The sequence below is a fragment of the Haliaeetus albicilla genome, chromosome 16 (assembly GCF_947461875.1).
Source record: "Haliaeetus albicilla chromosome 16, bHalAlb1.1, whole genome shotgun sequence".
Taxonomy (NCBI): Eukaryota; Metazoa; Chordata; class Aves; order Accipitriformes; family Accipitridae; genus Haliaeetus; species Haliaeetus albicilla.
This window is the reverse complement of record NC_091498.1, coordinates 18,213,971-18,240,348: the sequence shown is the minus strand read 5'-3', so window position 1 is coordinate 18,240,348 and position 26,378 is coordinate 18,213,971. Positions and strand designations below refer to the sequence as shown.

General features: G+C 37.1%; 1 protein-coding gene across 8 annotated transcripts in view; it reads right to left on the bottom strand.

Moving 5' to 3' along the window:
- The window catches only part of SOX6 (SRY-box transcription factor 6), a 382,363-nt gene that overhangs the window by 143,132 nt on the left and 212,853 nt on the right, over window positions 1–26,378 (bottom strand). For all 8 annotated transcript variants that reach the window (XM_069803757.1, XM_069803759.1, XM_069803760.1 and 5 more), the window contains 2 exons: window positions 8,462–8,634; window positions 4,802–4,870 (listed from right to left, as the gene is read on the bottom strand). In XM_069803757.1, the coding sequence (XP_069659858.1) occupies window positions 4,802–4,870; window positions 8,462–8,634 (242 nt within the window). The remainder of the gene's footprint in view (window positions 1–4,801; window positions 4,871–8,461; window positions 8,635–26,378) is intronic.

The following is a 26,378-nucleotide window of genomic DNA, read 5'->3' as shown; positions in this document are numbered from 1 at the left end:
TAATTATTCCTGATCTTTAGACATGTGCTTCACATAAAGAGATAGTCCTTATTCAGCTCACCAGGTACCTGAATTGTCAGTAGTTAATCATGGATAAGAAGAGAGACTCATTGGTTCAGCCTCTTAAGTTTGAAGTATGATTCAAATGATTCATATTCAAGGACATTTTAAATAGTTGTAATTTTTATGTTACTATTCTTTTGTTTGTTTACTATCACAGTAATCATGTTCACTCTTTTTGACCGAAACAGAAAATGCAGGAACATTAATATGAAACTACAACAGCATGAACATATAGATTAAAACTAGAAAAAAATCACTATTAGGAATAATTTCTAGTGGCTGAATTAAAACAGAATACTTAGGAGAGCAGAGGAAGCCAGTTTTTCCACTCAATGGAAATCATACTGATTCAAAGAGAAAACGAAATGCTCTGGAATGGCACTGAGCATAGTGCAGAGGAATAAGGTGAAAGGAAGTGGACAAAAGCAGTTTGGATCAGCTGTCACTGTCATACGCATCGCAAGCTTTTGAGGAAAAGCTCAACACTCAGTGTCTCTTTTAAAGATTTCAGCCACGATTTAGGACTTGCCCTAAGGAAGCCTGCTCACCCGAGGAGGGAAGCCTCAAACTTCCATCCCTTAAATCCACACACCACCCTCCCCCACCCAGAGGGAAATCCTGGAGCAACATGCTCCAAGCATCTGTAGGATCCAACCCCCGTCCTCAGCTGGACATGGTGAGTTCAGAAGCAGTCCCCAAGCCTCATTCTGAAGGGACTGAATTCTGGCAACAAGGCACCGATTTCACTGGGATTTCAGGGCCTCATGCGGTTCTCAAGGTTGGAACTGCTCTAGAGATGCAAGCCTTCCCTTCTTCCAATGTAGTCTTATCTTCATGATGTACCACCACATTCGTCCTTTTAACAGCTTTTTCCCTTATGCCTAGAGGTTTTGGCTTTCACAGCACAGGCTAAGAGATATCCTTGAAATAGTCTCATTTTGTCCCTTCTACTTTAAGAGTTAATACTTTTTATTAAACAAAAAAGAAAGTTATTTAAAAAATCTGAATCAACCTGGAGACTGATCTGTGAGCTATTACTTGCCCTACAGTATTTTCTCAACTTTTTTTCCACTAAAAGCAATGATTTCTCTGCACAGCTTTGCAGAGAGAAGAACTTAATTTGGCATACTAGATTTCCTCCCATCTCTACGGATTCCTCTGTAGAGAAGTGTTTATGAACATCATGACCATTTGAGCTGAAAAGAAATAATACACTGCATTTATTTGACATTTTTCATTTAAGATTCTCAAAACATTATATTTTAATTGAGGAACAGGAAACAATTTGCCAAGTTTCAGATAATCAGAGACAGAACTGAGAACAACTCCAGAATCCCACTCCCTTTAGCAACAGACAAAACTGCTTTCCCCAACATGCACACCCTGAGAGTAACATTAGCTCCCCTTAGAAAACATGAGACGATTATGCAGAACATTTAATGACCTCAGTACTCTTGAAATACCTGTGTTGTTTTCATATGCTAAGCCTAGCTAATGTCCTCTTTGCTCATAGATTGTTGACAAAGTTTTAGATGTGTAACAAGTCTGGAGTAAGGTGCTCCAGTAAATGGTCTTAAAAAGAAAACAAAAACCCCCAACTAAATGAAATAAGGTGTTAAAATGATTAAATAAACCAATAGTATACAACACAATGTAAATAATAAATACCAAATAATGAAAAATCTTAGTAAATTAACCCAGTAGGTGGCCAGGGAAAGAGGTGTTTTATTTAATATGGATTATTTCCACTTTTATATGTGGTTGACAGAAATCTTGTAAGCCCCATCTAAAGTAATTTCTAATTGTTTAAATGGTTAAATAAACAGGATGCACTTATTCCCAGAAATCATTGTTTAAGAATTAACACTGTACCTCAGAAGATGACAGTGGTACACTGTGTGTCTCGTGATGAAAACACTGCATCAGCAATGCCCCACTCCTGCCTCCTGGAGAACATACTGTACTTATTTCAAGTAACTGTGCCACGAATAGGCCCCATGCCCAGATGGAACTGGCACCTCCGCTACTTATATTTTGTAATATCTTCAAAAACGGAGTGTCAGGGAAGAGTACTATTGTTTTCCCTTGCATACAAAGTATAGATAAGAATCCACCACACCATTTTATGGAAGTAATCGCTGTTTCCTAAAAAGGGTTGCTCAAGAATGTCTTTAAACAAATGCACCTTCTTAATAAAATCGGGCAAGTTATTAGGGACACAGTTCCAAATTCTACCAAGCCCAAAACATAGAGAATGTAAACATTTATTAGAAAATTGTTTTTTCCCCTCAAGCCACAGAGAGCGTGATTCACCTCATCTCACTTCAGATCTGTACTCTATAGGCATTGGCATGTGTATCCTTTATAGTTAATGGAGAGAAACAGCCATTTTAGGGAACAATTAATTTGACGTATTTTAAACGTCTGCTTTAGGACAAGATGAATTGCATCCTAAAACCATTCACTCTGCTTGTCTCTGTTTGCTATAAAAACAATCTGGATTATTAATTGAGACAGAGTCTACACTGCAGTTATCTACTTTGGATATGATGAATTCCACCCAGAGTCACCAGTGTGACTTCAGTATCAGTACTGAGGTCTCCTGAGCATCCTGAGATGCCAGGAGGGGACCCGGGAGAACCGGCACAGCACCACATCTCTCACCTGCCTCCTGGTTTACTCCATCCCACCTATAGCCCTTAAGGAGCTACAGGTCTCAACAAACTGCACCACTCGTGATCAATTCAACCGCAACAAACCTATTACGAACTGCAGAGGCAACTTAGCAACTAACTTCTCCCCCAAGCAACTCCTGGCTAGCAAACTGTCACAGAATTAAGAAAGAACAAATAAACAAAGCACCATCACTTGGCTCACGAGCAAATTGACTATGTCAGCTGGTGTTTCGCCTAGGAAACAATCTCCTAGCAAACTTTTTTTCAGTAACCTCCTCGTAAGATCAATGTATGTTTGAGATGGCATCCGCCCAACATGCTTAGTGCTTCATACTGGAGTCTACAATGTTCCTTGGGCAATGAGATGCCCACTACCAATCTAGCTAACAAGCTGGGAGAGGAAACAGTCCTCACTGCCTCAAATACACTGATTAGATTAATGTAAATATAAAGATAAATAAAGAGGACAAACTACTGAGGAACTATGGAATAAGAGTAGCTTATATTGGGAAGAATTTTGAAACAAATATAAGGAAGGATCACCATGAAATAATTTAGCTCACGCGAACAGAACAATCATTAAAACACTTCTTTGCATATACATCTAGGAAAGGATGGGAAAGAAAACTTGTGGAGGGTTCAGCACTATGTAAGAGGAAAATTGGGAGTGAACAAGGAAATGAACCTGCAACCTATTCTAAGACTGCATTTCCCCAGAGTCAGTGGAAGGGTAAAGCTACTGGAAAGTATTGAGTGAACTGAAACATAAAGTACCTTTGAACTTTTTACTACAGAGCAGGATAATTCCCAGTAAAATATATCCACATTCTCCAAATAGGAACAAAAATTACCTGGGCATGATTCCTCTATCTGTGTCCTAATTTTTAAAGGAATTTGAAAATTAGAAATTTCTTATGCAAATAACTGTCCTGTTTAGCAGACTCAGCTATGTTTCAGTCTTAGCTTTTATGCCAAGTAAAGATTTTTTCCTATGATTCTTTGTTTTCAGAAGCCAGACTTGCAAATAACACCTAGAGAAGATGGATGTATTTTTTCCTTTCACTATTGTTACACCTCTTCCATCCTTTATGTACACCTAACATGAACAAGCAGTCTTCCAATAGGCAATGACGATAAAGGTTCTTTAAAATTCAATTGTGTCTCTCATCCCAGGTATCAACACGTTTATATATGTTAATTAACCTCCTTAAAGTGTAACTGAAACTGCATTACAATATTTGCAAAAGCATTTACAAGCATTCCTTTGGGATGAGGGAAGGAAAAACTTCAGTTTTGGCATCTAGTAACATGGCAATCAGCTGATTAAGGAAAAAACCCGCTAGTCCAAGCTTATAGGAAATGATTGGCAGCACAATCACCTATCAGACCAAACAGAAATATTTAAATCAAAGAACAGGCCCATGGAAATGCTTTCAAACAAAGTGGGAAGCAGAGAAGGTAATACAGTCACGTCAATAATGCCTCTACCTCCATGTCACTCCCTACCTGCGTATATTTGCACAAAATTAAACCAGGTTCTGAGTACCAGTACAGATAATTGAACACCTCCATAACACAACCAGATTCACGAAGGTACAGTTACTCCAGAGGTACAAGGGACACATATACCTGTGGGATTTAGTACTGTCTCAATGGCTACTATCCTATTCTATAGCTGTTTGCTTTAGTTAATAACATGGAAAACATTCTTCTAACCTTCTTATAAAGCCAATTTTGCCTTTGTAGAATAAGGAATTCTATAAACAATGATCGAGACTCTGCTTTTACTTCACACAATACAAGTCAAACTGCGGATTTTAGAATTAAATGACAAGATTTAAGAAATAGTTCATAACTTTCAGAAGAAAACTCTGCTTATTAAAGAAAAGCTCTTTCCATCAAAAAGATGTTTGACAACAATTTTCTAAGACACAAAGACCCTCCATAAAGAGCATCTTTAGTGAGGCTTGTTAGTAAAGCATGTGGCTGCTTTATTTTAGATCCTTCCCTCTCCATAAATGGAATTTAAGTATAATCAGAAGAGAGCAATAAAACACACTGACCTGAATTTGCTGCTGCAGTAGATTGATTTTGTGCTGCTGTTGCAGAAGTTGCTGCTGTTGTCTTGCAATCTATTAGAAATAAAATTTCCATTAAATTAAAACAGTAATATTGAAACTTCAATATTATTGAGTGAAAAACATCTTATTGGTTATTCTTTACTATATTTTTATTAAGCATCATTTATTTTTTTAAAAAATGAAGGATATTTTAGAGGTATCTGTATATGTGATGTAAACATTTTGAATTTAAATGCAACATAAATTCTAGTTAGCCAGTAGAAATATGTATTTTAAGCACTTAGGCCTCAACTCTGCAAAACATAGAAACATGAGTTTAGCTGTGTGCATGTGAATAATCTCATCACTATTCAACAAAGCATTTAAGCCTGTGGTGATCTTTGACTATGATGCATTACTGTTAGCTACAATGGGAATGAAACACATGCTTAAAATTAAGTGCTTTGCTGAATGGGGATGGGATTACTCAGGTGCTTAAGGTTAAACACACATTTTCCTGCTTTGCTGAACTGGAGCCTTAGCCAGTATTTATAGACGTTTCACTATTCAGCACAAGCTCCTAGGGCAAGCTTCTCTAACTTCATTCACAATGAGCAGCACATTACTTCTCTTGTAAATCTCGAAGTCTTCCTTGGAACTACCCAAGGAAGTAGGGTCTCATTCTGTGTAAAAGCAGTACCTGATGCTCAGTAACTCATCCTCAACCCAACCTGGTGAAATATGTAGATATTCTTACCATCATTTGGTAGATTCAGTAAGGGATCTGGAGGGTAAATGTTCACTCTAGCCCTTCTCTAACACAGATGGAGAGAAGCAAGTGTTCAGGGCAGGGAACACTAGGCGACTAATGAGAGAGAATCTGCCGCAGACAACCCCTGCACCTCGATTCCCACGAACCATCCAAAATCAGCATGCAAGAGCAGGAGGGAAATAGGATCCTGCCCTCAGACCGCAGAGCTGCTCCCTGCAACGGCTCGCGTGGACTGCAGCTATGGGGGAGAAGCCGCAGGCAGCCGGGGGAACAACAGGCCTTCTGCTTTAGAAGGGTAACTCTGCAGCAGGCAGAAACGAGGACAAGATTTGTGTTTCCTGGAAACCCTGGCCTCAGCACTTCCGCTACCTTCATTTCTTAAGTATAATTTCCCCTCCTATAAATATTTATCTAGAGCAGAGGAACCACATAAAACAGCAAGAAGTTGGTGACAAAGGTAGTTTGGTCACTCAAACCTACTGTTTCGGTTTGGGCAAAAAAACTCCTGGTCTCCTTCCCCACCATCTTCTGAGCACGCTTACTCTGTTATAAACAGAGAAAGCTAAGTAAAATGTTTTTATGATAAAAAAATTACAGAAATGTAGCAAGGTTGATTTGGAAATAAACAATCACTTAGTTTTAGTGCAAACTGTTCAGATTAACTCATAAGGAATCTGCAGTTATATATTAACAGTTTGTAGTGGTGCACACACAGAGATCAAGTCTGGCGGTTCCTTAACCTCTCACTTTGTCACCTGGAAATAGCTCTGTAATTTTTTTCACTGCTACAGTTAAAATTCACTTTTGGATGGGAGACCAACACAAAATTCATACATATTTTAAGTCTTGCATATGATCTCAAAGAGGCAAATTGAGGTCTACATAATTCTGGGGCTGGATCGAGGCAAAGTGCCACACAGAAAAGGAATCAAGCGGCTATCATAGCCCACTACACTGATGCTTGTAACAGGGACCAAACTCCCTTCATGAGCCTGATGTTCAAATATGTATGGACAAATCTCCCAGTAAAGTCAACAAAAATGTGAATGAAGACTGAAGACGCAGGCTCTAGTCCACTAGTGAAAAGGTAGCGCAAACAGAGCTGGCAGCCTGCGTGCCCAGGTAACCGAGGGGCAGCTCCTAGGACCTCAGGCCATCTGCTGTCAGATCAGTGGTCAGCACTAGTGGCTACGCTTGGAAAAGCAACTCTCATGGTAACAGTGCTACAGAGAATATTTAAAAACCTGTATGAGTGCTTGAGTTACTGTTTTTAATAAGTAACACACCAATTGTACTATTCCATCTTAGAAGTGTAGTGCTTGTCACTACAGACAAGCTCTGTCAGGTTTACGTCCACATTGTCCCTGCTGCTAAAATCTCAGTGAAGGTAATAAAAAGTGAATTCTGATATTCAGCTTCAGAAAGGAATTCTTTGTAATTTCACATTGAAATCGGACACCGCATGGAGCTGCATCATGGGTCATTCCTACTGAGTGCCGGATCTTTTTTGACGGATACACAGTATCCTATGTCCTGAATTGTTTGGAGCTACTAGTGACCTGGCTGCTACCTAACAGGGTAAGCTATAGCCAAGGCAAGGATGAGATCTTTGTTTCCATGTGCAAAAGCATTGATCTGCCGGAGTTCAGACTGCTTGTGAACAGCTTTGTGTACCTGTATGTACAATATAGTACCATTTGAATAGGCGTTGCCTGATGAAAACCAGAAATATACCATGAAGCATCTAATGTCAATAGTTCCTCTTAGATGGAACAGTACTGTGATAGAAAATACATCCAATACCCTGCAATGCAATTACCATAGCATAGTCTTGATGTATAGGCTTGACATAGTAAAGTAGGGTACACGAGCACCATGTGGCTCAAATTCTGAATTTTATTTGCCTATTGGTTGAGCTACATGCTCGCTTCATTGAGCATGACAACCTAGTTTTAAGTGTCATTTAATTTTCATTTTGAAATATAATTACAAAGTGTTCACTGTAAGATATCACTCGTCTGCAAATGTGTCAAGATTAATTTGTGCTAGCTTATTCACAAGTGTCAATAGTTAATTACTGTGTCATCTCTGGATGGCTAAATGACATTCTAACTTCTGATTTTTTACAGTGTTCCTTTATGTTATTTTCCATTAGGGGATGAGTCCATATTCCTACATGTGGGCAAATACTCAAGCACATAAAATACCAGACGTCACAACTCATTAAAATCAACAGAGCATATATTGCTGTATATATCCTATAAAATACGTTTAACTGAAAAGATAATTCTAGTAGTAATGTCAGATTCCTAAAAACCACACATTAATTTGGATCTGACTGATCTAATGCCTAGGGGACTAGGGTATGGGATCACTGTTGTTACACTTTTGTACAATGAGAAAAGGACAGCTCTTTGGAAAACTGCGTCTTTAAAAAAAAACAAAAAACAAAACAAAAAACCAACCAAACAAAAAAAAACCACAGCAAGAACAAACAAGTCAAACCTTATTTGTAGAAGAAATTTGAAGGTTTGGGGATGCTTAAGGTTGGGGGTTTTTTTCCCAATTATTTTCTTGTCAAAAAGAGAGAGTTAAAAAATGGTTATACTCTGGCTTATTTGTAACTTCCAAAATTGCATCTCAGTGCAAGAAACAAGAACCATGAAATCTATCAAATGCCATTTATCCTAGGAAAGAAATTATTTGAATGTCCACACCGACTTTTTTTCTCAGGGTCTTATAATGTTTCCTCTTTCTGGAAAAAGATATAATTTCTGAAGATATTTAAGCTCTTTAGCAAAAAAAGATGAAATGAAACACCAAGCAGAACAGTGTTTATGATAAGCATTCTGCATGAAACATTGTCACAGGTTTCTTTCTTGGAGCCTCACCTGTTCTTGCTGTTGGCGAGCAAGGTCCATTTGCTGCCGTTGTTTTTCAATTTGTGAGGCTGCCAGCTTTTTCTGTTCATCATGGGCAGCCAGGAGCTGCTCCCGTAAGCTGATCAGCTGGGTGATCATAGTAGAGAGCTGTCGCTCTTTTTCTGCCAGGCTTTCTGGTGTACCTAAATGTGCAGGAAAGATTTACTGTAAATATGAGATGGACAATAGTTACCAAGCAATATTAAAAATAAAAAATAATTTAAAAAGGCTGAATCACCAACATGCTTACTTCAAGTGGCAGCTTGAATATATATTTTACTAACAAATCCCAGAAGAATCTAGCACATAGCTTTGCTATGCTCTAAGCAGTGGAGGATATAACAAAAATCAGAGCAGAAAAGATAGAGAGTATTTCTTTTTTTCTGACAGGAGTAATTAACGATGCACTGTGTACAAATCCCTATATCTTTTCCATCTAAATCTGCCTAGTGTGATAAATACATTCACAGTTTACTAGACATAATTTTCCTTCACATTATATATTTTGTTGTTTTTCTCCACAAGTATGTAAAAATGCTAAAAAAAAAATTAAAATATGCTGTTCAGTGGAAGAAGCAGTTTAATAGTTTATTGATCATTTCTCTAAAATACCCATATATCTGGTAGGTCATTTGGGTAAATATAAGCTTTGGTCATGGAATGCATATTAAGAATGAGCTCTACTTGTCCCTAAGAGGAATGGCTAACCTGAGAAAATGGCTTAAAAATTTTCATTTAACTTTCAAAGTTTACTCTACAGAGAGCACTTAATTAATATGAAACTACGGTACATTTATTCTTTGCACTAATGATGCTTAATGGTCTGTTTATGGGTAAATTGCATGGGTCTCCTAAGTAGAGAGTACAGGGTCCTTTTGCAAATCAATCCACAAATATCCCATCTTACATACAAACATATTACTCTGTCACAAACAGCAATGTCAGCTCCTATATTTGAGCCATACACTGCATTTCCTTGTGTGAGCATCTCAGACCCACAGCTCTAGAAGAGGTAATATAGTTACAGTAAGGTAGCAGTTCAGGAATATTGGAAGAGCATCTGAAAGAGGTTTACAGTTGGAAGTGGGATAAATGAAGCAATTTCCTGTTGAACAGGAGAACTGAGAGTCAGAGAAGAAGCGGAACCAAACCAAGAAGTAGTCAGGTCTGTAATCTGCCACAATGATATGAGAAGTGGCACAAAAGAGAGAGTATTCACATACTTCCTTTCCTCCATTCACAATAGAGGACTGTGATAAAGAAGTCACAGGGCTTTTGAAGAGGAAGAAAATGTGTGAGGAACAGGACCTGGGAGGAAATGGAGAAACTGTCACCAAAATTATGACTCCACCTTCTTCCCAGGAGTAAGATGGATATTTTCTAGGGAAGAGAAGAGAGAGGTTGACAGCTTTTCATAAGGAGAGGGAAGACAAAACAGACTGCTGCCAAGCAGCTGACAAACCCATGATGCTCTACTACTTACATCATGCTATGACGGGACCAATATTATTCTTAAACAGAATTTCATTTGCAAAAGCAGCACACAAGAAAACCTCTATCTATAATTGCTTTCTATGGAAAAAGAAACTGCATGGCTCAAGTCATTCACTCGAAACAAAGCAAACTCCCATAAACAAAGGGTACCTGTTTTTCTGTACATTTCTTAATTGCATTTAACAACATAAAGTACTGAAAATATTCAATTTCTTAGCCACTATTAACTGTCTTAGTTTTAAAACAATCTGCAACAAAGTTATGATTCAGTACCCTGTAATGCCAAATCTTAATTCAGTATACACGTGACACAGGCCTCCAGACAAGGAAAAATGAGTAACTTCTGTTGTAGTAGAAGTTTTAGAAATGGTTAGCAATTTTCTTAGTCACAAGAAGTATGATGGATGCATGAAGTCAAAGCTGAAGGACACTCTACCATTCAGACCAACTCATTGCAAAACCTTAGGGTGATATGTGTGACTGAAGCAATAAGAGTTCTGTGCAAAAAGCTGTTTCAAAACAACAACAGCAAAAAAACATTTTTGAAAGTAAGCTTAGGCACGTATGTGGCCAGGAAAATGTCTGCACTGAAGGTACTGCCTTGCCAGGATCCATTAGCTTGTACTGAGCTCCACACTGTTGACATCAGTTCAACTGTCTGCAACTTCAGTATAGACTTACCTTAACCCTCTTAAACGGTGTTATTCAGTCTTGAAGATTTTGCACCATGGATCAAAGGTTATTTGGGTGCTTTTGAATATGTTATTGTATACTGAAATTCATTTTCACAGATAAAAGACTGTTCTGCCAAAGAAAAACTCCCTTGCCCATCATGACTAGAAGAGATCAACCACTCCACCTATTTTAGAAAGCCAACGGGTAGCAACGTGCTGCCTCAAATGATACTTATTGCCATCCACTGCCACCTGGGAAACCACAGCTTGAGACTTTCACATCTGTCAAGCAGCTTTGGCATCGTAATGCAGGCCCCTGATCTTACAGTCATAAAATATTTTACACACCCAAAGCAGATATTAATCTCCTGCTCCATTTCCATGTTCTTCTGTATACTTTGTACTTGCTTCATAATATGAGCAGAAAGCTACCACAAAGAGTGTCTGCTAAGGCTAGAAAATTTGATTGTTTGGTTGTGACTATTTAGAAGCATTTGATATAGTGGCAGCAAATTTATAAGGTCATTTCTTTTTTCCTGAATTTTTATACAATAGCAGGCAGAAGTAACTGTTCTTATTCAGGAATTCATAGTAATTGTTTTTCTTTCCTTTTTCCCCCCAGAGAAACACATCTGAAATGAATGACCCCATTTAAAGTACTCTACTCTTTAATTTGTACTGTGCTATGTAATCCAACAACAGAATAGCACTGATGACCACAAAATGTACACTGTGCTCCTGGAAAATAACGAGACCTCCATGAAGCTGCAAGACACCTAACCGAACACTGCTCAAGACAAGAAAAAGCATAAGATGCAGAATGTCATTGTAGGAACAGTGTGGGGGCGAGGTATAATTTAATTTTAGAGTGGAAAATCCCAACCATTATTTTACAGTTTAAATACCAATAAAAAACAACTTGCTCAGAATGCAGACCAGATTGAGCTGATCTGGCTGGGCCAAGAGAGGTCATCAGTAGCTGTGTGCCATCATCATCTGTTTTGCATCCACTTACTGCAGCAAGCAATGAGATTCCTAAACTCATTACCAGTAAATAAACTTCTGCTGCTGACTAAAAATATCTATAAATAAAATAAAAATATAGCTATCTGTAAAATGTATTTGCCATAAAAACAGATAAAACAAAAAGCTTAGTAAAAAATACACAGTAAATATGCCAGCTTCCATAAAATATTATATATCACAGCTCTCTCTCTGTTCTAATCCTATTCTCTTACTCCAAAGACAGCAGTGCATTTTTTTTTCCATGGGGTCTTCCTTATCCCCAAAACACATCTGTCTTGAGTTTCTCTCAGATTTGTCAGGTGGATCAGTGCTCCCCAGGGCCTGCTCCATCTGAAGTATTTTAATTTGACTAAACACCTGATTTATTTTATCTCTCCGATGAGAAAGGCAGTTTGTCTTAATAGAGTCTGTCAGCCTACAGTCCCATTCACAGCAATTTACAGGCAGCCAGGGATGCTGGAAAAGAAGAGTGCTGTGATTCTGTATTTTATCCTCCTCCAGAAAGCACCTAAAAGCAGCTATTCACTGCTACTGCATGTGGCATTTTAGAACTGAATTAGCTTTTTATTCAAGTAACTACACTTGTTGTGAATAGCTTATCTGTAAAATTGCTACATTCACTACTGATTTTATTAACCTCTGGCTCTATCACAAAATGGTCTTCAGTTAGGAAAGACCTTTAAAATTGACACATTTTTCTTAGGGCCCTTTATTTCAGTGACTTCAGATATACTGAATTTGATCCATTGACTCCCTTTACCAGCAGTATTTAAAATTTTGAGTGTTGGTGGGAAGTCAATAGTGTTTAAGGACTTCTTTTAAAAATGGAAATACAACAGTCTCATCAAAAGTTCAGAAAAAAATAGTTGTTATTATTTTTGATAGTCCTTTGGTTATATATTCTTGCCTTTGTGAAATATATAAGTTGAAAAATAATTTTGTTGTAGCAGTATTTTAATTTTTCCTTGTGTGCTTATTGTTTTACCCTTTATTTTTGTATGGGTTTGAGCACAAATTGAAATAAAATGGTCAGATTGAACAGAAGTAAGGCATCAAAGCGAACTTTTGAGAAATTCTGGTCATAGGTCAATCTAACCAGGAGTGAGAAAATAAAAAGTAGCTATAAATCTGCTGAAGAAGAGAGAAGAGTTCAACTTGTAGTCTAAAATTACATTTAGAAAGAATTCTGCTTGTGGCAAAACCCTACCTTTTAAAACTGATCACAATACTACATGATTTCCTATACTCAAATAGAAAGATCATTGTATATCTTGCAATGCATTTCATAAAAATCATAAACATCATCTTGCATTTTATCTGCCTAGATTTCTTTAAGCATTGCAAAAAAAAAATTAAAAATCTACTATCCTGTAATTATAGATACCTAATATAACTATAGTTCCTATATCAACCTCTGGTTTACCACCTTACAACACTTCTATTACCTCTTACTACATGTTTGGTCTATATACAGATGTAGCTGCACGTCAGCAAACACAGGAGGCTTTTCAATGTTAAATTTGGAACTGTCCTTGTGGCAAGTTGTCATGAGATAGAAGCAGAGTAATAACTGCTGGTAAGGGAAAAAAAACAAGCAGGAATAGCAAAAAATAGACTTCCAGACTTACATAGTATAATTTAAACTAATCTCTTTGACACTCAGCAAAAGAAAACAAGATAAAACCACATAATCTATCAAGTGAATAGAAGACAAAATACTGGAGTCACAAACAAGCTAAAAATTTATAGGTGTGATCCAAAGCTTGCCGAAGTAGGATTCTTAGCTGTGACATGAAATTATTGTGGGTCGTTGAATGTGCTTGCCTTAGTTTCCCAACATGTACACAAAGTAGAACACTACCAATCAGAGGGTTTTATGCCTGGTTAGTTAATGCTTCTGAAGTGCTTTAAGATCTTTGCATGGAATCTCTACACAGCTGCAAAGTATTATTGGTTCTCTTGAATTCTGTGATTAGTGTAAAGCATGACAAATATCATCCTTGTTTATGCAGTGCATCTAAACTAACTTTTGCCCCATATACTTACAGGAAATACAAATTAATAAATCACAAATTATCACTCCTGTTATGTTTTTAGGGTAAACACATAGTGTAACTTTAATGAAATCAAGAGAGAGTAATGGAAGAAAGAAGCAGTGGGCTTTGCCAGAAACTAAGAAGGGATTTAAATCACAAAACTGCAGTTCCAAAGTATCATCAACCAAAGCAATTCAACCAACAATCAAAAATGATTTTGAATCAAGTTAAGCAATTTCAGCTTTAAAAAAAAAAAAATCCTTTATGAATCAATTCCTCTGTTAGTGGTTTGGTGTTTTTTTTTTTTTATGGACATTGTTTGAAAAGAAAGCAAAACCACAATGCTAGACATAAAAGAAAGTGTATTTGATCTTAGGTGCCCAGAGATAACCTGGTTAAACCATTCTGTCTAACACGGCAGTCTGCAGCACACATCAGATAGGCTGTGATGTCTCTACTTCACAGGCTCTGTCCAGCATTTAGCATTTAGCCTTTTTTGATTGGGTCACCTTTTAAATGCCACAAAATAGGGCAGCAAAAGTCAACAAAAAATAAACAGGGAAAACAGAAGAAAGTAACAATCTAATGGAAGGGCTTCAGAGATAAAAGTCACTTTGTGAGGGCTGCCTAAGGAGCCCCCTTGCCATTGCAATAGCATCTAATTTGAGTTCTAACTCCAAAAGCAGTTTTAAAAGCTTTCTACTCTAAAGGGCCCCGAGTGCATCATAAAGATAAAGCATTTCAGTAGAAAACAGCCACAAAGACCTCTATTATCTTATCAGTCTTTGGTTACAACAGCTGAACCAATATGACTAAGTTCTGAATGACTTTTTTTTCCCCTTCTTTTTATAACACTAGAACACTGGAATTTCTTTATTTCATGATCAGTTAGCAATTGTTGATGTTCCCATATGCTACTGTCCACTCCTTAGTCAATAAAAAGTTTTATGAATGCTTCCATTGTGCTTTGTAGCATCCCAGTGCAGAAGGCAGCACAGCAAACATGTCCAGCATGCAAACCACACCAAATAGCTTCTCTTGTGAAGGTGTGAGATCCCCCCACTCCCTTATGTCTCAATATGAATCTGTGTTTTAAGCTTTGAGCAAGGAAAAATTAATACTCTGTGTCCATAAACAGTAACGGGAATTAATATTAGGAACTACTGAAAACATTCTGCAGAGCAAAATCTGTTTGTCAGATTTAGAAAAACAAAAAATGGCTTAAGTTAGCTCTGCTTATGAAAAGGATGAAGATGCTTTACCGACAACGTGCAGGATTCATCCTAGTTTCACATATACTAAACCTCAGGCGCTTAAGCAATTTCTTAGGTGGGAGCAATCTGAAACTAATATGATTCGCAGAACAGGAGTTTTAATACAATCCTAAACTTACCATAGGCCAGACTGTCTTTCCTAGACTAGCCATAAAATCGCAGGTAGCAGAGTGAAAATGGATTTACCTCAGCAAGCTCATGACAACCCTTCATTTTCCCACGTCAGCATGCCCACAGGCAGGTGAGGCAGTGGGCAGGGGCCCATGGCCGCGGGGCTAGCTGCACCTCCGCCACCACAGCCCCCCCTCTGGCTCTCTGCAAACTGAGCTGCTGGCATGTCTCGCAGCAAACGTCAGGGTCCTGCACCCACCCCTGTGTAGTTTGGATCACACCAAGGCTTTCATCCCGTCCACGCGTCCGTTTCGCCTAACCGGGGGGGACAGGAGACACGCAGAAGAGCGATGCGCATCCAGGTCTCGCCCTGACGTTGAGCTGGGATAGAGACAGGAGTCCCTGGGCCTGAGTGCCCTCCCAGTTCCTCGCTTTATCATCGCACCTCTGAGCGTTCAGGGTAACTGTACCCTGTTTGACCATTTATAGCGTCACATTCAGTTGGTTTTTTCCCTTCTCAGAAGAATGTGAAGGATTTATCTCTTCTTCAGGCTTCACAAATCACAGAATGGTTTATTATGCATTACGAACAAGTCAGTCACAAGAATGTATATAGTTATCCAGCTGAATATTTCCCCCAAAGATGTGCCATGCCCTGACGGCAACTGAGGCAGGCTTACCTGCCTTAGCGTTTCCCAGCAAATGCTTGTACCTTAGCTTTGCTCCTGCAAATAACCACCTCTTCTGAGTCAATGTTTCTTTCGTGGCCTTTAACATTTTTTTGATCTCACGTGTTTGCTGGACTTTTTGTTCTTGCGTTGTTTCTTAGCAATTCTCAAGTGTTTCCTGAGGAATACCTTACATTCAGAGGTTTTCTTCCTTGACTGCTTTTCACAATAGTTCTAATCAAAGTAAACCAATACATTCAAAAGAAAAATACTGCAGTGACCAGAACAACATAAACTGTTCACAAGTTACCACCAAACAACTCCAAAACCGTCCAAGTAATCAGCTAGGCAAAGGGTTGGATTGAGTATTGCCTGGTCAGCTCATGGAGCAGCACAATGATACGTTTCCCCATTTTTAGGGATGTGGTGAATCCACAATTGACTCCTAAAATGTAATCCGCGTCAGGAATGTAGGAAAGAATGTGATGTTAGCCAGAGCTTCAACCTCCCCCTCCTCCAAACTGGCGCCCAGCAAAAAGCAGAATTCCAATGAGTCTCTTGGAATCCTTACTTTCTTTCACAGACATGAAAAGAAGAACTCTGTCTGACATAAGCCTTGGAGGACTTTAACTATGTTTAGAGATTTAGTTACTATCTCGTATACACAATCCTACTTTAGTATTGTTTGCTATTAAAAAAAAAACAACCCACACTTTAGCCAGTTTCTTAGAATTAGTCTCAAATTCCAGAAGAACTTGCCACCTTACATTCTAAATAATACTAGGAGTACATATCAAGTGTTAATTCAAGTACATATTAAGTGTTAATTCATGCATGTGCATGTGGAAGGAAGAAGATGACAATTTTTTGAATAAATTATTTGTAGGGTTTTTCAGCAGCAAGTAGAGATTTGGTTATGAATGCTTTAGTGCTTTCAGTGAGTTTAGAAATGCTTCGTATATACTCAATACAAGCTGTTCAGACTCTATGTGGAAAAAATGTGATAATACTGGATATAAACAGTGAAATACGTATTATACATTGTAACTAAAAACTCAACAGCTAACCTGTTCTTGCTGAATTAGAATATAATCATATAGCAGAGGCCACAGGCTTTGAGTAATCTGTACAGTGATACAAACACTAAAATATGATGTAAAGAGAAAAGAAAAATGAGTAGTTTTATTTTGTTAACGGAGAAGACTGTAGCCCAGGGCATAGCACACCAAAATCAAATGAACATAGGGGTGTTATAAAGAGAGCAAAATTTGTATTATTAATATTATTATTGACTCTAATGCTCAATTCCAATGCTTTTAAAGTAAAAAAATTTACAAACAAGAGAGGAGGATAGATAGTCCGTCCATTTAAGGTACTCACTCAGGACTTGAAAGAGCTGAAAAAATATCCTGACCTTCAGCTTCAATATTTCTCATTTAAATACAGATGACAGTACTTCCCTAGATCATGGAGGGGGGAGGGAAGGAGGATGTTATTCTGAGGACAGGAACAGTAAAGATTCCAAACTGTATTTGTGGGCCATATAACAGAAGGAAATAGTATATAAAAATAAAAAAACAGAAAATCCAAAGGATAAAGGAAGTGAAAAGGAAAAGAAAAAAAAAAATGTAACCAACATGTAATTATATAACAGCTCGTCTTCTGTAGAAAAACCATACTGAGATGCCAGAAACTGTGAAAATAAGGACAGCAGAAATACTTAAATGTTACAGTAGGAATAAACTTTCAGGATCAGAACCTTCTCTGTGCAAACATCCCCACACAGATCATGTTTGCCAGGTTTTCTTCATGGAAGTTAGTATTTTAAGTTAAAATGGCACAAGATTGGTTCACCTTTCCCTATCATGGAACACACATTAAGCACAAAAAACAATAGCAGGCCGAAGTTACGTCTTCCTCAAGGAGATAAGAAAGTCATAAAAAGGGTTTGAAAGTTAAATCCCATAACTTTTCTCACTTGCAAGGGCTGTACAGCTAACTCCAACCCAGTAGTCCTGTAGCGCTTTGAGTTCTCACATAGCAAAACAGGGGAAGTCTTCTAGGGAAATGGAGATATACAAAGTTTTTCCTTCTGAAGATGGGACACGAGTACTAAATATGAGAAAAATCAAGTCCCTCAATAACAGTGATGTTCACAGTGCTTGTAGCTTCTTCATTACACTGGAATTAACAACTCAGGTGGTCTAATTCTCTCTTCACATTATTTACACGTACATGTAGAGCCAGAAGCTTCAGTAGAAATACCCTCTTTATTTACAATGGTATGAGAACTGATCCCCATGTTCCCATAAATAGTAAGTGAAGCTAGTTGTTCACCTTCCCTATTATTTCATCACTGAACCTGACTCAGAACACATGGATTCTTTCATCAGCTTTGGCTGAATTTTGTAATTATCAGAGGACCAATAGCATACATGTCAAACAGAAGTCCAGAAAAACTCATCACTGAACATTACAGAATAACGTTGGTGTTAATGACATTCTATCTCTCAGTTTCTACAAAAGTCTCTATACTGCATATGTAGAAATGTTAGTAAAGAAGCCTATACATATATATATTCTATAGCACCATACCAGGTTTAGATCTGAGACTGCCTTGTCCTGACAGCATCATTTGATGTACAAAACTGTAGAGAGTATTAGAAATTTAAAATGTACTTTCTTATTAAATTTGTAACTCTCTCCATGAGCTGCTTATAGCTTTATGTGAAACTAGAGATGTGAAATTGAGAATGAGGCGCTTACACAGAGAAATACTGCCCCACCTTTCATACCAGCTTCAGAGGGATTCCAACACAACGGCATTTTGTCCTAAACATTATTTTGCTTTCTGGATAATTCTTTCAATTTTTTTTTTCTCTTCTGAGTCATAAAATTTACTGAGTGGAGTTCTGCTGCACTAGTAGTGTCACTATATCTTAATTCAGTTAAGTAATGTTTTAGATGTTTGAAATCAATAGAAAACCCCTACCCTTCATTTCCAGAAAAGGAGAAAAATATTTTAGTTCTAGATGAATATTTGCACCCGTGCCTTGATGCAGAGGAACGATGGTCTGACATGAATGCTAAGCCACCTCTAATATTCATATAAAACATTGCAGTAAAAGGTGTAAGGAAGGTACTTTTTTGTAACTTCCTCTTTTAGATGTGAAACGATATTTTGTTTTTCTTATATACAATCATAGGTAGTGTCTTCTTTGGAATTACAGTGTTGAGAGTCACAACTGATGACAGTCTGGAATAAGTAGGATCTTATCAACCAACAAGAAAAGATTAGGAGTCTGCTGAAGAAAAAAATGTAAATGGAGAATTCAGGACTGATTTTGAAATTGCTCCATTTCATTGATTGTTCTTTCATAACAGTGTACAGCTGGATAAAAATCATTTCGTTTTCATATTCAATTTTAACTTTAACAAGTGATTTCTGGGTACCGTGATACTCTTCTAAATGAATCTTATTTTTTTATTATGTAAACATGATACAATTGCAAGTGATCTATATATTTTTTCATTCTTTCTGAACTAGTATTTCTTCCTGTTGTGGTGCAAGTGCAAAAAAGCACTTGTTTGGAAGGAAGAGCTCTCCAATTAAAACTTGTATCTTCAATCACAGGGATGAACTGAATATCTGTTCTATCTAATCTTATTCTGGAAAGGGAATTGTATATGTACATGCATAAAAATGACTGGAAGGAAGCTGAGTTTAGAGGAAGTTAGTTTAATATCTCACTTGATGAATATAGCTCATATGAATTAGATGACATTAATTACCCTATATGACAGGACTCATAGTTACCTGTGATTTCTTTAGCTGATATTTGTCTTTCATGAAGAAAGTTCATGACGTAAAAGAAGCTTTTGCTTGTTTGTTAAGTCTTCTCACATTGTCTAAACCATGGATTAATAATGACAGATGAAAAAGAATCACATGTTTTAAGTTCTCCATTTTAAACAGCAAGTTACTGAAAAGGAGGTTTTTAATATTTTTTTTTCTGCTTTTTGTCACAGTATTTGCAGAAATAACATGATTCTTCTCTTTAAATAGTGAGGAATACTTTGCACTGTAATGTCTATAAATACATACATACATGGGGTGATGGTAAGAAAAGGTGACAGCTGAAGTCTGTACAGCTTTTATGTGTACTCCTGCAGTTGGACATGTGCAAGTCAGGTGAACAATATATCAACACTGTATCTTCCTGTGGGGCTAATCTAGTTTTAAGAAGGACAATGTGGTGCCTTCTATTGAACCTGAGCATCTGTGTAGTAGGAAGGTCTATGAGAATAAGGACAGGAATGAATACTTTTCTCTATGGGTACAAGAAGGGAAGAGATCCATTTCATAGGTGCCACTGCAGCTTTTGTATAAAAAGGCTAATCAATTTACATATTAGGATTCAATTATTGGAGTTCATTTGCCTGAAAGCTAACACTGAGGATCCCACTCCAAAACATTCTAGGAATCTTGCCTCTCTTCCTATACTCAAAATTGTAACCCAAATGCATTTCTTCTACTGCATCCAGAATGCACAATATACACAGGAGAGGAGATGTGCCCCTGTGAAATGTACTCTGACTTATGATGTCTTGCAGTTACTTTTTATATCTTGTTAAATAAGTTACTTCCATGAGTTTTTAGTTAGTAGTTATTAGCTACACCACTCAGAAATGTCTAAATATAAATATGAGGAGTATTAGTACTGCAAGATTTATATACTTTAAATATAAATTTTAATTTTGATCTTAATTACATGTTCATCTTTCATGTCTTACAAATACAAACAAGTATATCAATGAAAAACTTATATTTGCCTCTGAAGATTTTTATTGCCTCTGGTGATAAGTAATGAAGAAGCAAAGTTTATTGCAAAACAAGGACATTAGCATAGCCTGTCTATCATGGAAGCTGTAAAGAAGAAACTTCCTACTTCATCTAAGAAGAGACAATTTAGTCAAAAGCCTTTGATATGTATGGAAAAGCAACAACATTTTATACATTTAGAATGTGCCCACAGAAGTCAGTTGAAGGATTTACACTTATTTCAGTGGGCTTTGAAACAGGTCCATTGATATGTTCATTAATAATGGCATTAGGTGGTCAAAACTGGCAGCTTCAGGCCTGTAAATTTGAATATTATTTTAAATTTCTTTCATAATCAAACAGTTACAAATTGAAAGTGCTACTTATCTGTTACACACAACCTAGCAATCTGTAAAACCAATTCAGCAGAGCATATTAATGCTACAAATATGAATTATCTTATGTCTTTTGAAATAACCACAACCTCACTGTATGGGTATGAGAAACAAAAACCAAACAAGTAAAGTAAACTATGCTTGTTGTTCCCTCAAGGTTTATTTCATAATTAATTAATTTATTAAAAAGAACACATTCTAGAACAAATTAGAATTCTATGACCACCTTGTTGTGCCCCTATGAAATATGCTACAAAATTATCGGCCAAGTTTTCTAACTGCAGAAAAAACTCCTAAATCACATTAAACAGAGCACAAAGGAGGTGGCCTACATTTGCAGACCAAAGTTCCACACATATTCTAAGAGTGTTCTGGTATAATTATACTCTAACCACAAGCATGAGTATGTTTAGCCAGATGTTTCTTAGAAGCGACTAAAAGTGCAGTTGGAAATTTTCTTAATTCAATTTATTTGTATACCTAGTTGATCACAAACCAAAACATTAAATGCAGCCCTTCACTACAGAATCTTTGGTGATGAAATTCTTCTCAGTCCCAAACCGGAGACTGGGATCATGTTATTTTGTTGTGCTTATATCCATATTCTACCACTCAAACAGGATCACTCAGAATGAAAACATAAACACTGCCTATTCAAGAGACTTAATATAATATAATAATCAAAGGCCTGAACCTAGGCACAACTTTAGGCACAGTCTAAGGATGATTCAGAATAAATCTTGAAGTATTGGGAGCCTGTAGGAAACACACCAAGAGGTTTTGAATTCCATTATAACATCATTCTAATTGAATGTATTATAAATAGACCTGGGATATAGTTAAGAAATTGGAATCCCTAATTGTTCCTTTCTCCTTAAGATAATAAAACACTGTCCAAGTTGCATTTTCATTACTTTATTTCTACAGCAACCACGATTTCATCATTATTTTTCCTTCATAACAAGACACTAAAACTAAAAACAAATGAAGAAGAAGCAGGAGCAGGGAAAACAGATTTCTACTGAGACTTCTCTCAACTGGTTTTGAAAGTTAATCATCTTCCCTTTTAGTGTCCTATTAAAAAAATCAGTTATGTCTGGAACAACATACCTATGGCAACTCAACGCAATGTTTCTGACGTGTTTCTCAGAAGTTACATCAGAGTAACTGTGATGCTGAGATACCGCCAACTAAGATGAAGGCTAATTGTGACTGCAAAATAATTTTGTACTTAAGCAATGTATTTTATGGTTGTTTCCTCTCTAGGAATTTTAAATATACATAAAAATTTCAATCTGTCTGCATCTGTAAAGACCTCTGGTATTTTTCTAAGGGGTTTCTTAGATTTAGGTGTCTCTGGGCCAGATTTTTAAAAGGGATTTAGGACTCTTACTATTGCAGATAGATCTGTGGCCATGTTTTAAAAAATACATCACGCATCTAACACCCGTTGCCTCAGACAGCATCTTACAGTATTTTAAAAAATGAGATAGATGTGTCTGAACCACATAACATCACCTTAAAAGTTTTCAATTTTCATCTGAGGTGATTCTTCACACAGTGGACACTAGAACCATGGAATATCTTTTTAAAAGATGCCATGGGCTCAAAGTTTTGAATAGGCTTCAGGGGAGACTGGACAAGTATTTGGAAGGGGGAAGAGAGATCCAGTTGACTGATACAAAATAAACAAACCACATCAGGGTCAGGAAATCCCTGGAACTGAAAACAGTCAGAGGCTGGGATAGTGTTGGTGTGAAAGCATATGCTTTCCCTTGTTCTTCCTTGCTCCTGTGTGTCCATTTATGATTACTGCTGGAGTCAAATGGATGTTTGGCTGTTTTTTCCTCTTTATACCAAAGATGTCCTTTCCATTTTTTCTCTGAGTTCTTGTGTATCAACTTTAGCCCTTCAGATACAGTATTTGATGATTTTTTATTAAGATTTGTTTTCCCTGTATGGGAATTCATGCCTATGGGTCAACCAACTGCCTTTCTTTAACATAAAAGTAGTTTCACTTACTTTTCTGATATGCAACACCAGCTAGCGGACATGAGAACCTGGATCTGTGTGAAGGTGTATATATAGAGGCTTAGGGCTAACATGTTTCAGTCAAAACCTTAAGTTGCTCACTTTGAGTTTCACACAGGTAGCAACCTCAGCACAAAAACAGGTTTTCAGCTGCACCCTTAGAGCTAACTGCTAACACATAACCATCAATACATTATGTCATCATCATAATTTCGGGGTATCAAAATAAACACAGTCATAAATGGAAATACTGTTGAAGAACTAACTGCTGAAGGACATGAGGTATTTAGATATCCCCTTCTAGAACTCAGTAGCACTTTGGTAACTTCAGAGTAGCAAGGAACGCATTCACTTACAAATTCTCAAATTCCTGCTTGGAGCTCTTCCACTATTGGCTTGATACGTAACAGCAATGATGAGATTTTTCTGCTTTTGTGCACCTCAAATATTCTGCATTTAGGGGACCTCAGCAGCTTGTAGTAAAGCTAAGCTTGCAGTAAGCTTTCACTTATATCATGGAGTCAACATATACAGACAAAATTCCATTTAAGATGACCAGCTTGCATAAGAGGATAAACGAATACTAATCTGACATGTAAAGACAATACAGAAAATGCATTTATAACGCAACACTCACACACACTCATTCACATTTATTTCCCTATGCAAAAAAAAGGAAAGATTTTTACTAATTCAAGTACTCAGTATTGCTTTAGGTATTAATTCAGTGTATATACTTTTAAGAGGAGTGACTTTCAGTTACCTAACCAACTGCACAGCTCTACACCTGCTATGACATAGCTAACACTGACCCAAAAAAAGCACTACCATAAAAGCCTGAATAGGTATGCATGGCAAAAGCATTACCTAGTTTACCAACAAACCTTCTAATTCTCACAGTATTATTTAACCTTTTTCTATCCTCTAGCTGTCAGTCAAAAACATTAAACAAGTATCATATATCTTGAGTTCATGAACCACAGAAAATGAACTTTTTCAGAACTCCAATGAAAAATGGCATGTTAGTTTTGCTTAAAAAAAAAAAAATACACACCTCTCAGAGGTTGTTAAGGACCATCACAGAAACTGAGTCTATAAATGTTACCATTTCGGAGAGTAGTCAGGGTCTCAGCCTGAGCATTGGTGATGCCAGCTGGGCTGTCTATAGGATCTGACTTTGATCAGTAAAGAGCAGTGTTCGCCTTTTACAGATCATGCTGCAAGTGTTGGAGTGGGCCTGTTGCAAGAACACTTTTCTCCTTTGTGAAGACTACTTCATTAAAACAAGTTAAACAACGTTCATTTTCATTATATAAATCCTCCATTTTCCCTCACTTCCAAACTTGAACTTTATATTAATTTCTGTGTGTTTAATGCATTCAAACATTTTACACAGGCATAGCTGTCCTAATGTAAATTTCTCATAGCAGATTCAGCTGACGTGCAATTAACACCTATATTTTGTCATGGGTGATTTGCTGCTTATCACCATAGCCCTTTTCAGTAGCTGTAACTATAATTCAGAAGACTTTTTCTCAGTGTTTGTTAGCACAATACACATGGAATGGAACAGGAAAAGGCGAAGTGAGAGAAGAGACTCACCGATGATCTCTGACATCAACTAACCTTTAGCTATGTGTGGAGACTGACTATGGTTTTCCTAGGTCAGCAGAGGGAGAATTCTCACTACGGCCTGCTCACAGCCAGTTCTTAGCACCAAGTGTTCATATTTGTCTGATGGGGGGAAAGGTTATCTGAGAGTATGCAGAGAGACCCAAAGTGCCTTTGTCAATCACTGTTATCTTGAAGAGGGGCAGACTATAACCTGATAGGCTAAAGTATTTCTTTTTAGAAAAATCCTTACATTTCAGAGGAAGTGGGCACCCCATCTCTAGCTGAAGGCTGAGAGACCCAAAATTACACTACGGAACCCTTGGGAGGTGAAGAAAACAACAACAAAATAGAGAAGAGGGCTAATTAATCTACGAATACATCCTGAAGTAGAAACCCTCTATTCACTACAGCCCCTAAAAGAAAATCGACAGTCATTCTGTGACTTGCAGAATCTCAACAATATGTAGGCAAATGGATCCTGGCACCAGAGCAAAGCAGCAAAGGTAAAAAGTTCTTCCAGTTACAAGTTAAAAGGAAGTCTATGATTCTTAGTGAATCTGAAAAAAACAAACCACAGAACAGTTATGCCCATTTGATTTTCTTTACCTTCCTTAGTAAACCTCTGTTTGTATTCCTTTGATGCTACCAGTCAAAACTTGAAGTCTCTGTAAGCTTTCCCACATTTAGAAAAACTTAAGTTGTACAAACCTACATAAAACGTCTGTATACACTACACCGACTTTTGAAATCCTGCAACTTGAGTACACCACCTGTATTTTAACAGTAGATTTTGTTTTAGTATCTGTAATAGGACTGTATTCCAGCTCCCAGAAAGAACTATAATTGTCTAGTAAACAGTTACATCAATGATCAAATCCCATAACTAAATTTCAAAGTATGGTGAACCTTGTCTATAAATAATTTTCTGATCTTAGGGGTTAGAACTGTGATCTTATTTCAAAAGAGCACATTAGGGGCATATATCAATCTACAGTATTTCCAAGTCAAAACAAATGCAAAAGATGTATCTTAACATATAGTAGTATGTTTTAAAATGTTGGAAATGTCAACCACTTACATACTTTCATATTATCCCTAATTAATACAAATTGCATTTAATTTCACATTTAGTAAAACATATTGCTGCCCAAAATAAGGACTATAATTTTTATCAGCAATTATTATTACTGATGTATCAACACAATTATTTAAATTCAATGTATATAGAGGCAGGATCCATGCAAGCATTTACAGTTTTTGTGCCCTCTGTGCTTCTTCCCTAATTTTTGTGGCTTGGAGCTCCTCCAGATGCTGTCTCTGACTTTGTGGTTTTGTATTTGAGATCCCATCTCCTGATTCACAGCATTCCTTGATTGACAAACAGATTCAGATATGAACACAGTTACCTGTATATAATCTACGTCTGACAGCTGCTAAGTTTTCCATTTGTGGTGAACCTACTGTTTCAGATTTTACCCCTTTCTTGGGTCTCTGAGTCACTGTGTTTACTGAGCCATTCAATAACTGGTGACATATGTGATCTCCACACTGCAAGCTGCCCTTCACATTCAGAGGATTTTCCTGTTTTCCCTCCCCCTTCATAAAGTGAATTATTTAAAAAACAACACAGGGTTTTGTATTTCTAAACTGATGTGCCTCCTAATTGAATGCAGAACACTTTCAAACTATTTTCCATTAGAGGCCCACTTTTTTCTGATTTTAATGCACGGTATAATACCTTC